The following is a 12,676-nucleotide window of genomic DNA, read 5'->3' as shown; positions in this document are numbered from 1 at the left end:
AAAACACAAAGAGCACAGGGGAGGGGGATGGGAGGGAGGGGCGAGCAGAGGGGTGAGGAGGGTGGTGGTGGTGGTGATGGTGATTTTCTGTCCTCTTCAGCACTAGATGCAGCACAGCCAGGTGACACACACTGTGTACAAAACCCCTGCTGCTCCAGCGCAGTGGAAGGCACATGTTTATTGATGTGTCTGGCTGCCCCCCTAAGCACACAACATGGCCGAGAGAAACAAGCACCAACATACAGAAAGCTCTGCAAGCAGACAACAGATGAATAAATAAGGACTGGATTACGGACTGTTGGACTGTCAGAGATGTTTTAATAGATAGAAATTAGAAACTCATAGGCCACAGAAAACACATAGAAAATCTAACTTTTTATTGTTGCCTATGACAGGCTGGTTGTGATACTGGTGTTAAAACAGCTGCAACCAAACCAGACAAGAAGAGAAAATTCAACATTCAGTTATGTTATAGAATAACCATTAACAGTCTTTTCTATTTATCTGAACTGGACATGTATACTGCACACAGGAGAGTTAATTTCATGACTGAATGAAAAAAAAAACTAATGATAAATCCTATGGAACATTTTCTATGAAATGTGTCCTTGTAGACTTACATTATTGCACTAAGTTCTGGATGTTTTATCACTGGATGGAGGTAAATACTTTCAAATGATTATAGTTTCCACACATTACATTTACACTTACACTTCAGGATCATATTTTCAGACTATTGGTGTATCTATTGCTACATTTACAGATACATAAGAGCAATGTGAGATATTTTGGACATCTCATCTCGACTGCTGAGGTGTTCACGGGCAAGGCAGCTAACCTCCTGCTGCTCGGTGGGGCTGCTTACTCACTGGCCATCATTTGTGCTCAACTCAGTGAATCTACTCTGATTAGATAAAGGTTCAGAAGTTAATCTCTCCTGCATGGCATGCAGATTAACTTCTTATCTTTTCTAGCTCAATCGCTCTGATGGAACAACAGTCTAAGTTATTGGTGTGACCTTGTTGGTTATCGTTTGCCGCATGAAATCCCATCATGTTTCTCAGCTTAGTGGCTTTTACAGACATCACAGCTCCAAATATACACTCACTGAGCACTTTATTAGGTACACCATACCAATACTGGGTAGGGCCTCCCACAAGAGGTTGAATGAAACACTCTGTTGAGATCCTAGTCCATGTTGAAATTATTGAATCACATCATTTATGGAAATGTGTCAGATGCACATTCGTGCTGAAAATCTCTCATTTTACAACATCTCAATGCTAAAAGAAAAAGTCAGAGGCTCACCGAAGTGATGACAAATCATCCTGAAGAAGAGTTGAATGTGTGTAGCACACTCCATGACAATGCATCCAACAGCTGGATTTGGACTCAAAAACACAAATGTGAAACTCACTGTGGTGCTAAAAGAAAACTCAATAAGATTCATCATCCAGGAACTATGAATTCCTGTAGGCTACCAAAATTTTGCGCTGATCCTTCCAGCAGATGTTGAGTAATTTCACACAATAAGGGAAAGCTTTCACCTATTGGTGGTGCTGGACGAACGGTCAGATGATCATCACAATCAATAGGGTTCATCATCTGGTAACCATGAATGTCTGTGCAAACGTTCATGGTGACTCAGCTGATAGTTGTTGAGATATCTCAGAGTGGTGGACTGACTGGCCAACTCTGCAATCTTAGCCACTAGAAAGACTAACACGTAGACATGGTGGTTATTTAACTGGGTGATTCCATTTTTTGTTACAGAATGTTTGAACAAAATAAATGAATAGATCAGGGATTCACTGCTTCTGCTTCCTCTCCAGAATTTTATTGCTAGTAGTAAGGAGAAGGTTTTGAAACCATGACAATGCATCCAACATTTAGATCTTCATGTTAGAGTTTTTTGGGGTTTTTTTTCCAAAGGAAGTAGAACTAATCTATTAAACACAAAAATATTTAACTTCACACTAAGAATGTCTTCAGGGAGGCTATGACTTCTTATTTATCTCCAGTATAACTACTTAACTTTACAGTGGCTATCTCTCAAAGGGATCGTTTGGCCAGTGTGGTGCCACAGGTTGTTCTTTGCAGGTAGTGTGAATACAGTGTGCTACATTTCTCATCCCTGCGAGGGGAGAGATGAAGTCAGTCCGCGGATGAGGACTGTATTTTTGTCTTACTGAGCGTGTCTGTGCGAGGATTTGTGATTGGAGGAGGTAGCCTGTGTGTTGGCACTTGGCGCTTTTTGTCCCTGCGCACTGGAGGCTCTCCCCTCACCTCCCCGCTGTGTTTTGGTGCTCGGCGCTCACACCTGAAGTGACAGAGGGGGTGGGGAGGGAGAGAGTGGAGCTCGGAGCTGTGATGAAGGCAGCGCACAGAGCTGCTGCTCAGCCTGATTCTCCTGTAAAAGCGATTGCACGGCACATTTGGAGAGCAAGTCCGAGGGAAAATATCCTACGGGAGGGAGGGGAGGGAGATGCGCGCATGTGATAGGCTTTGGACGTTTCCATTTATACCAGGCGGACTGGGAATTGAATCTCTCCATCGGGAGCTGCGTTTTTAAAAGAAATCACCGGTGACTGGCGTTTTTCAAACATTGCACGCCTCGTCCGTCGCCCTGCGGATCGTCACAGCACCATGCGAGCAGGAGAGACGCGCCCTGTGCCATGCTGAACAACTCTCCGACTCTGCTGCTGGCTCTGACCGCGGTGGCCGGACTTCTCCAGCGATGTCAAGGCTGGAGCGACGAGGACCTCCTCCTGCCGCCCATCAACTCCTCCAACAGGTTCCTGGCCAACCTGGAGGTGGACGTGCGCTTCTCCAAGAGGTCCGTGGAGGAGAGCGAAGCCTCGCCCGACGCCTCCTCCCTGCAGACCCTGTCCCAGTGCAACGTGAGCGTCCAGAGACTCCTGCCCACCTCGCTGGTGGCCCGCTGGGACAGCAGCTTTGGCTTCCAGTGTGACGTCCTCATCTACACCACCAACAACCACGGAAGGGCTTTTTTCTCCGCGTCTTTCAACAGGGCGATCTCGCCCGTCGTCATCGAGCACCTCGGGGTCACCGGGGGTCAGCAGGAGTTGCGGCTGTGCGTGGGCTGCGGGATGTCCCGGTACCGGAGGTTCGGTCAGGGCAGGTCGAGGGGCCAGCAGAGCGGGGATCAGGTGACTTTCTGCTGCGTGGATTTCAGCCTCGACGAGCTGAAGGGGGACAAAAGTTGGAGGCTGAACAGAAAGCCCATCGAGTCGACACTTGTGGCTTGTTTCATGACTTTGGTCATCATCGTGTGGAGTGTTGCTGCTCTCATATGGCCGGTCCCGATCATTGCAGGATTTCTGCCTAATGGGATGGAGCAGAGGAGACCGAGATAATTGAAATAATCTCCATATTAATTAGCCTGTGCTGCCTATACTATAATTGTAGCCATTCAACTGTTCACATGAATGAATGATTGCGGGGGTTTGGAGAACTTTTTGATCAACTGCTTTAGGTTGGGGTGTTCTTTAACCTTTTTAATAGACCTCCTCCTCATTAGGACAACCAAGGTAATGTATGAAAACTTACACTAGCCAATTGTAATCTATATTGGGACCAACACCAATGTGTTTTGTATACCCTAGTAGGCCTTCCTATAGATTATGTCAGCGTAAACTGTGCAAACTTTTCTCTTTAAACTGTGTTTGTATAGTTTTTAACCTTTCTAGAAAGTTTTTGCCTTATATCCCATGTGTAGGACTTTTGCACTGAGAACTTTAAGGTGTGCCGTCACATACAGTATACAGTTATAACCTATAGTCATGTTCAGAGTAAGTGTACTAATAGGCTTTTTTCCAGTACATTCTGAAACATAGATGTTGTTTATGATCGACATAGAGAGAGTTTCAATATTTATATTGTTAGATTTCTAATGTCAAGTTCATTCGTGCTTATTTGTATTAATGTTTAAATGCAAATAAAATTGATTATAGGCTATATCTCTGAACTGTTCTCTGTAGCCTAAATCAATTTGCTTCACGCTTACTTCAGGCGAATGCAGTTTCAAAATGTTTTGAGCCCACAATGTCAAACACTTTAAGTCTTTGAGAACTGACTCTGACATGATGAGATGCACCTTTAACTTGTGGCCACAGGGCTCCTCTGCAGCTGCCTTCATACCTTCTAGTTAATAAATTGTGAAAACAGTGTTAGTCAGTCTTTTAACACAAGTTATTGTTTTTATGATGTTAGTGCTTGAATTAATCCATCCAACATATGATCAAATAATAAAACAACAACAATAACGATTCCATAATTTCACTAATTACCTCAGTTTTTTAGGTGAATGTGTGGAATTATTACGAGTGAAATGTACTTTAATATCTATCTGCTATCAGAGCGTTAATTTATTGCTGAGCAGTATTTTGATGTTAATGTTGCCCCAGCTGGTTCTAAGTACTTTACATACAGTTGTTTAATCTACATCAATTCATAAACATTCATCATACTGCAAAATTCTGTACATCATCTCTTCTTTTTAATGGCCAATGTAGAGAAAGGATTTGGAGAATTCCTCCTTATCTGATGTTTTAGCACTGTTACATGAATGCCTCCAGACACAAAATTAAAGAAGGTTTTACCACACACAACCTGTCTTCATTTAGATGTGTGACAGCTTGTGAGACACAGTGGTGTAAATGTGTCCCTCTCTCTAGGATCGGTGCAGGACAGGTTACTGTATGTTGCATCATGCGTAGACAAGACAGACTTTATCAGCCTCATCTGTCAACAAACCTTCTGGTGTTCTCCTGAGCTGACTGAACAGGCTGTGGTGTTGACAAAACTGTAACTCGGAAAATCTGTGGGTATTGTGGGAGGAAAAAAATCAGAGAAGATGTTCATCTGTAAAGGAAAAAAAAAACAGGTGTGAACAAAATATTTTAAATCTCACAAAGAGTATTATTTCTATACAGGATCACAGTGTATGTATGTGTGTGTGTGTGTGTGTGTGTGTGTGTGTGTCTGTGTGTGTAGAGTTTGACCTTTACCACTGAACTAAAATGATTATATTTTGAAGAAAAATATTTGCAGAAATAATTACACTCTTATACTGTCTTATAATGGCTGTTTTTTTTTTTTTTTCATTTATTTTTTTTTAAATCACGGAAGTTATGAGGCATTATCGACCTCTGTACCTGCCAAAATGGCCGACCTAACCACGCCTTTACTTTACCTGCTATTTCAACACTCGCTTCCTGCTGATACACTCGCTTATTAGGAAGTGGAGGAGTTGAGTCTCGACGTTTTCACGAGCTGGACTTCACGTAATCGAGAGGAAAATGCTGCGCGTGAAGGTCGCAGCTCTGGACACGAGGGCGCAATGACATGTGCGCTGATTTCCCTAAGGATCAAAGTTATAAAGCTACAACTTCAGCATGTCCTCGACAACGGTCAGAGTCTGTCTACAGCTTTTACTTCTGTCATGCATCGTCTCCGCTGTATCAGGTGAGTTAATCATTAACCAGAAGGAGAGATTTACTTGAAAGGTGTTGGATCTGCTGTTTAAAAATTGTTGTTTAATACTGTGTTGTTCAAATATTGATTATTCCTCAAGTTATTATGTGGTTTATTAATTTCTAAGCTGTTGTTATTGAGCTGTTTACCGCTGATGTGACTGTTGGGGAATAGCTGGGACCTGGATGACTTAAATGAGTATGAATAAAACAGGATGAGGGAAATGAAAGCATTGCCCTGTAGTCCCAGTGTGGAGTTTTTGTTGTTGAACATAACTGGACTGAGCGGTTTTCTGTTGTTTGCTCACCATCCAAAAGCCTTCCAGAGCTAATCTGATGTGTCATGTGTCAGATGATAGGTTGTGTCTGTTTTGTCCGCTGGAGGAGAATATAATTCAGATAAATATAGAAAGAGAAAGAGTACAGTAAAACAGGCTCTGTGAGACACCAGAGAGTTAGAGCTGTGGTGTGTGAACATGGGCCCTGTTTGCTCAGCGCAGGCCTGGTTAGTCATAGAAGGAGTGAAGCCAAGCTGTCGGGCCCCATGTCTCAGCACTGTTAGTCATATTGACTTTGTTAACAGTGAATAAAATCGCATATCTTAACACTTTGTAACACTTCTTATATTTTGAATTTCAGTTACACCCAAGTGGTGATTTTATTGTGAAATATCTAAGTATTTTTCAGGATTGGACATCTGGTGTTTTTATCAAATTTTCACATGCTTTGTCTTTTTATATCCAGGGGTCCAGAAGCTAAACATCACCCCTGACAGAGGGACCACCTTCAACATCAGCAGTACTCAGGTCAAAGGTTGTCAGGTGTGTACAGGGTCAGGGCGTTCACGGCGATGTAGTACCTCTCTGCTGTTAAAAGACAGCACTCCTGTCTCAGTGGAGTTTGATTGCTCCAGACCTCAAGATGTATTCAGGGTGGAAATTAGCCGCAAAATAGGTAAGAGTGCTAAGTATTGTTGGAAAGGCTGTCTTGCTGAACCGATACAGTATGGATGGAGTTATTTGTTGTAAGGTTCACATGAATTTCTTTCTTCAGAATGTACCACAAAGTCGTGCAATGGGCACGTCATCCAGGCTGACTACGGCTCGCTTCCCTTGCTGGATTTTAACCGCAAGTTCACCTGGAACCTGAAGGCATCAGCACCAAAAGCGTTCAAAATAGACTTTACTAAGGCTGGTCTGAGACAAATTAGTCCGTCTGAGAGATGTCCAGACAGACACAGCTACACCCTCCATGCTCTCCAGACTACAGGGAACGCTGCCGTAGGGAAATACTGCGGGACGGGCCCAATCAGTAGCGCTCAGATACTGAATCTGGGCAGCTTTTCTCTGGAGGTCCCAGCAGGGCAGAGGCTGCAAAATGGCCAGTTTGATGTGTCTGTCGGGGAGGAAATCAAGTGTGAGTTGGTTTAAATGTTCACGTCTGAACAACTTCTCTCTTGTGTGTCTTTCAAAGTGGCTTTATTTGACTAGTTTCATTTAACTCGCTTCTCTCCCTAGCCCTTGCCAGAATTACACTGACATTACCAAAAGGGGCCTCGTCCACAGAGCTGCTGTCTCCAAACTACCCGGACAGTTTTCCCGACGACGACGTGATGGAGTGGTACTTTCAGGTCCCGAACAAACACAAGACCGGCATTCAGTTCCTAAACCTCACGCAGCCGAGTTGTCTGAAGAAGGAGACTGCGGCGGAGTACCACACCAAAGGGAGACAGGCGTTGGTGCTGAGTCTGACAGAGCCCCAGCCGGACCGGTTTCAGGGGAACTTCTCCCTGACGCTGAGGAATTGTGAGATGGACAGAAGACAAGCTGGATCTCCTGGACTCTCACTAAATGTCCGGGTGTCCACTTCAAGTACAAGTTCACCAGGTTTGTACCTCATCTGCCGTTTATCGTGTTGTTTAGCTTTGGTATCATTGCAGCTTTTGTGGGTTGTGCATTTGACTCTTTGAAATGGCTCAGTTTAAAGTATCTCAGATATTTATGAGATAAAGTGGTCAGATAAATCTTGAGAAATGTTTCGATTTTAGATCAATATAGATGTTAAGAAATGGTGTTTACACTGTAACTAAGAAACTGAAATCCTTTAAATCTCTAAGGCCAATTTAAAGGCTTAAACACTCATTCAACTGAAAATTAAAGCTGCTATAATCAATATTTTTATATTAATAATGGACCAAATGACTATGTGTGATCTCAAAGATGTTGCCTTTAGTGACAAACCCACAGATAATTATCACTTGATTCCTCAACTGTAGTTGGTATTTTGGTGCCTTTTAGCGTAGTGTTTTGTTTTTCTGGCCCGCAGCTTCAATGTGTTTCTTTACTCTTCACTCAACATTTTAATTCTTCACAGCACCTTTAAAGTAAATTAGTTATTAACTACAATCCAATCTTCAAAACTGTTTAGAGTTCATTTAGAGGTGTTGTCTGATCAGTGCCAAATTATTTATTTCCTAAAGATATGAAATAAAAGAAAGAAAATGTTAAATGTGATGTATGTAATGAAAGCAGTGTTGTCCTCGAGCAACTTGGAGAGTTGTTGAGTGTAGGTGGAGGTTTTGCTGTTAAGAAACTAGTGCAGAAGCTGAAGGATGTCTCCTCTGCATGTTGAAGCAGGCATGTGTATAAGTATTCTTTTTTCCCCCTCTTTTCTTATCCTGTTGTAACAAGGCTGCTGTTCTATTAGTCAGGGGCGTGACAGAATATTCCCCGTTTTTTGAGACATGATGAATAACGAAGCCGTGACGTGGAGAGTGAGCCTCTGTGTTGGGGGAGCTCTGAGATTGCCTCACTGCTGAGTCATGACTGACAGCAGTGACACATTTCCAGGCAACATCAGTGATCAGAGGAGGAATCACGTTCCACACTTTATCAGTCAAATTGAAATTCAAATTTCTGTTCTGCATGGTCGTGATGAATAGTGATTTGCTTGTGTGTGAGACAGAGAGAGAAACCAACTAAATGCTTGTGCCTTGCTGTTTTGTTTTCTCTAGTGTTGTGTAAAGTGGACCTGCGCGAAGTGGATGGCCTCTCTTTGTACATCGAGAAGTTGAGACCGGACTCTGACTGCGAGATGAAAATAAACTCTGTGACGATGGAGAAGATCACAGTCACGGCAAACAGTGACCTGTCTTTCCAGGACTGTCTTCCTGAAGACTTACAAGTCACTGCCATGAAAGTCATAGGTAAATCCAGATTTGAGTGTTTAATGGTGACTCCCAGAGCCTGGAAAATAAGCCTTGAGTAGTTTTTAGCATCTGACATGACCTCTCAATATCACATTTTTATTCTCAATGCTGTTACTCCTACAAAAATGGTGTATTTTTAGTCATTACTTTAACCCCCACAGCCTTGTGTCAGGCTTTATTTAGCGACTAACAGATCTTATTTACTTATTACTAGAAGTGAGAAAATGTTTTTTTTTTTTTTTAAGGCAGAAATTCTCTCATTTCTGAACCCCTCTTCATTTAAATGACCTCTACTTTTATGTCAGGGTGTAGTCAACTCCAAGACTGCCCAAAGACACCAGTCCGCCTCTCACTGCCTGCGCTGCCGAGCTGCCTCCCCGCCCCTCTGAGGAGTGCGACCTGGATCCTCCATCCTCCCGTGCAGGGCACCGTGGAGCTGACTTCTCCCTCTGGGCCACTCAAGCAGTCCCTGCCCGGACAGCCGTGCAACGACAGCATCTTGATCAATGTGGCCGAGGATGACGGCACTGCTATCGGACACTTCTGCCCCCAGGGAGCCATACAGAAGATCCAAATCCACACCAACATGTCTGTCACTGTGTCCAGCATGGGGGGTAGAGCGCTGAAGACGTGTTACAAGAACGTGCTGGACGCCTGTTTTAAAGAGGAGATATCAGGTAACAAGCAACTTCAGTTTGATTAAATATATGAATGTTTTTTAAGTGATATTTAATATTACTTTCTTTTCTAACTCATATACAGAAAGATACATATTCACTGTGTCTTCAAAGAAAGACACCCCCGTCCTTCTGGCTACTCCCGGTTGGCCAGTGGGAATGCAGTCTTACTCCACCGTCTCCTGGATTGTCTCCGTCCCCCCGAAGATGGAGGCGCACCTGATGTTCACCAACATCAGCCAGCCCAAGTGCAGCAACCGCCACACCAACATCAGGGTGCAGAGGGTCGGCAGCCTGGAGGAGGAATACAGCCGTAGGGAGGACGAGGACGCCGGCAGGGAGCTCGTCGTCTCTGACAGTTTCTACCTCAACATGTCCAACTGTATGCCCGAGAGAGGACACTTCAGCGTCATCACCAAGATCACCCTGCAGGAGAGCAAGAGTAAGAGGAGGATTTTGCAGGGTTGCTCCTTGTACATTGTGTTTTTATTCCAAGGATTGTACATTAGTGTTGATGAAAGGTTATATGTGTTGTTGTTTGCTCATATTTAGACCTTCTGCTGACGATCATCCTGAGTGTGGTGGCTGCTCTGTTGGCCATTTTTGTCATTGTGCTGGTAGTGGTCTGTGTAGTGGTTAGGTGAGTATGTTTTTTTATTTTATTTTATTTTTTAAGATCCTTTAAGTCATTATGATGAGAAACGCTCTTGAAATAATTACTTTACGTTGAGATGCAAAGTCATTATTTCGACAAAGTTTCTCATTATTTTTGAAAAACCAAGTCATTATTTTGAGGAAGTTTCTCATTATTTCAAGAAGGTTATTCATTATAATGGCTTACAGGACTTTTTTTTCATCACGTTGGTGTGAATGGGCTTCCATAACAAATCACAGAAATTTTCCCCCTTCATTTTAAAGTTTCTCTCTCATTTTCTGCCAAACAGGAAGAAGAAGAAGCAGCTGAATCATCAGGTGTCCATCTACAATCCAAACGGCACCAGCTTCCTGCCTGGACAAAACAGGTTCCCTAAAACGCGGGAAGACAACGAGTCCCATGTGTACGCCTCCATCGAGGACACGCTGGTCTACACGCACTTGCTGAGGAAGGGTATGGAGATTGGCGTCTATGGAGAATCTGACACGCACCGGCCCTTCACGGGACACACAGACTCACAAAAGCCGCTGGTCTCCAAATACTCTGATGGAGACGGCATGGAGGTCGATACTTATCGCTCGTTTCAGTACTCATCTCAGCAGGCGCCTCCGCTTCCCAACAGGCCTGCAAGCCTACCACTGGTGGACAATGATATTTACCAGAGTGAGGACCAAAGGGAGGAGGAGCGGTCTCTGAATCTGGGGGAGAGGCAGGAGCCAGAGGGAGGGAACTGAGGAGAAGATTGGATTCAGCTTTGACCCACTTGAACTTTGAGATATTCATTCCCTGGCGTCTGTGTGATTACCTGCTGTTCAGCCTTGAAAGAAGCCTCTTTTTTTTCCTTCTTCTCTTGAGCGTAGTTTTGCACCAAAGCCAGGCACACAAAATAACCCTGTTCAAACTTGCCTGCTGCTGTTACCTTGTTCTTAGATGAAGACGCATTTGTTTTGAAAGCAGTCCTTAATCATTCCCTTTATACCAGTTTTTGCCACTATAAAGCAATTTTCCGCTTTTAGGCGATGACTGTTTTTCATTTTGAGATATTTTATATGTGTACTTTTGTACTTATTGTGGATGTTTGTACAGGAGCAAACCTGTGTGCTGTTTACATGCTGTTTTTTTATTTTTATCATTAAACCACTGAACAGAGAGGACTCCACTGCTGTTGCAATACATTGCACTTGATAGCATCATCAGCACATGATGGCCTGATAATGGCCTGTATTGCAGGAGATTGCAACAGCAGTGTATGTGCATGGAGTCCTCTCTGTGTATTTTATATCACTGCTTTTTCACCTGCTATAGAGACTTCTAAATATCATTAGACCATAAATGTGCCTTACAGAGAGGGCAGTACACTCCTGCTAATATAGTTTAGGATTTTAGAGTTGTTTTCAGCCAGGGATGAATAAAAAGTGTTTTTGTTCTGCTGCTAACCAAGCCATCTTCTTCTCAGGTCCTACCAAAACTCTTTTTTTTTTTTCTTCTTGCGTATCACGATGGATTAGAATCACTAGCTAGCAAATTTTACTTTACTATTTGTTTCAAGGACCACAGACCTCTTCTGCTGGACTCCAGTTACATATAATAAAAGGTCTTGCACACACTGAAGGGCAGTTATCTCACAAAGAAACGTCATCATGTTTGTTAGCTGACTGAACTTTGTTATTAATTACAGGTAACTTCTAAAAGAGAGGCTGTACCAGAGCTATAATTTAACATAAGTGTGGTGAGTGCCCAGGACCTTTTCATGTGTCTGAGTCACTCGTTGTGTGAGAATCTACAAACTGATGCAGGAGGTCACGGAACAAACCAAGAACCAACTAAGTTACATTCAACCAAGATTTTGGTTTGTTTTTCATTAACTTTTTACAGTTTACACATTTTCTGGGATTGTTATCTTGATGAAATGGGAAAAAAAGCATGCAACATTTTAAAAATATTTATGTATAAATTTGTATTCATTTTGACATGAAGCTGACCCAGACGATGCCAGAAATTGAATAGGCCTCATTTGAGGAATAATGTGGTTGTAAAGTCACCTCCTGCAGTTCAGAAAATGAACAGCAGAGGGGGACAAAATTCGAAGTTGGAAATAAAGTGTCTTTTGCTCACTGGTTTTAAAAGAACTCTTGTCAGTGCAAACTGATTTTGTTTAAGAGCCATGTAAAGTATAACCAAAAATATTTTACAGTCTGACTGACACTGCTGAGGGGACTGAGATGAGGACGTGGTCCCCATAAACACACTGCTCCTCATGTCAGTGCATGTGTGGGTTGATCTGTTGTAACTGTCATTTGAGTGACTAAACTACTTTGAGTGCTTAAACAGAAACTGGGTTTTCATGAAAAGTGTGTGTGTGGGTGCAGAGACAAAATGACATTGTGTTCATCAAGTGGGAAACCTCTGTGTTTTCATGGGAGGGAATCCTGTAGGATTTACTCATTCCTCGCCTTGTTCCTGTTGCACATCCTCCTCCTTCAACTGTCAGTTTACCCACATCCCCTACCACTGTCAAATATATATTAAAAAAAACATCATCCTCATTCTCTTACAATCATCCCTGGCCTTGAAGATGGCCATTTCTTTGCTTCTAGAGAGTTCTAAAAACACCTCATTCACATAAATATTCTTAAAATAA

At 42.9% G+C, this 12,676-nt stretch overlaps 2 protein-coding genes across 2 annotated transcripts; both read left to right on the top strand.

Annotated features, from left to right (window-relative positions):
• The first annotated feature begins 2,024 nt into the window (after positions 1-2,024).
• Positions 2,025-4,644, top strand: LOC108889676 (transmembrane protein 158). Its single transcript, XM_018686271.2, has one exon. It carries the CDS (start codon positions 2,676-2,678, stop codon positions 3,375-3,377), a length of 702 nt encoding a protein of 233 aa, XP_018541787.1. The 5' UTR covers positions 2,025-2,675; the 3' UTR covers positions 3,378-4,644.
• A 561-nt stretch (positions 4,645-5,205) lies between these two features.
• On the top strand, positions 5,206-12,164 carry cdcp1a (CUB domain containing protein 1a). Its single transcript, XM_018686263.2, has 9 exons — positions 5,206-5,487; positions 6,240-6,449; positions 6,549-6,911; positions 7,013-7,381; positions 8,509-8,700; positions 9,009-9,380; positions 9,466-9,822; positions 9,933-10,020; positions 10,325-12,164. The coding sequence occupies exons 1-9, from the start codon at positions 5,418-5,420 to the stop codon at positions 10,767-10,769; spliced, it is 2,466 nt and encodes an 821-aa protein (XP_018541779.1). The 5' UTR covers positions 5,206-5,417; the 3' UTR covers positions 10,770-12,164.
• The last annotated feature ends 512 nt before the right edge of the window (positions 12,165-12,676 follow it).

The sequence above is a fragment of the Lates calcarifer genome, linkage group LG15 (assembly GCF_001640805.2).
Source record: "Lates calcarifer isolate ASB-BC8 linkage group LG15, TLL_Latcal_v3, whole genome shotgun sequence".
In the NCBI taxonomy this organism is placed as follows: Eukaryota; Metazoa; Chordata; class Actinopteri; family Centropomidae; genus Lates; species Lates calcarifer.
The sequence above is the reverse complement of the archived record's forward strand: the minus strand, read 5'-3'. Positions and strand labels throughout refer to the sequence as shown.

Excerpts from the sequence above, each read along its gene's own strand:
- LOC108889676 (XM_018686271.2), top strand. The coding sequence starts at position 2,676 with ATGCTGAACAACTCTCCGACTCTGCTGCTGGCTCTGACCGCGGTGGCC.
- cdcp1a (XM_018686263.2), top strand. The coding sequence starts at position 5,418 with ATGTCCTCGACAACGGTCAGAGTCTGTCTACAGCTTTTACTTCTGTCA. Across the intron at positions 9,381-9,465 it reads TTTTAAAGAGGAGATATCAG|AAAGATACATATTCACTGTG; the intron begins GTAACAAGCAAC and ends ACTCATATACAG. Across the intron at positions 10,021-10,324 it reads GTGGTCTGTGTAGTGGTTAG|GAAGAAGAAGAAGCAGCTGA; the intron begins GTGAGTATGTTT and ends TCTGCCAAACAG.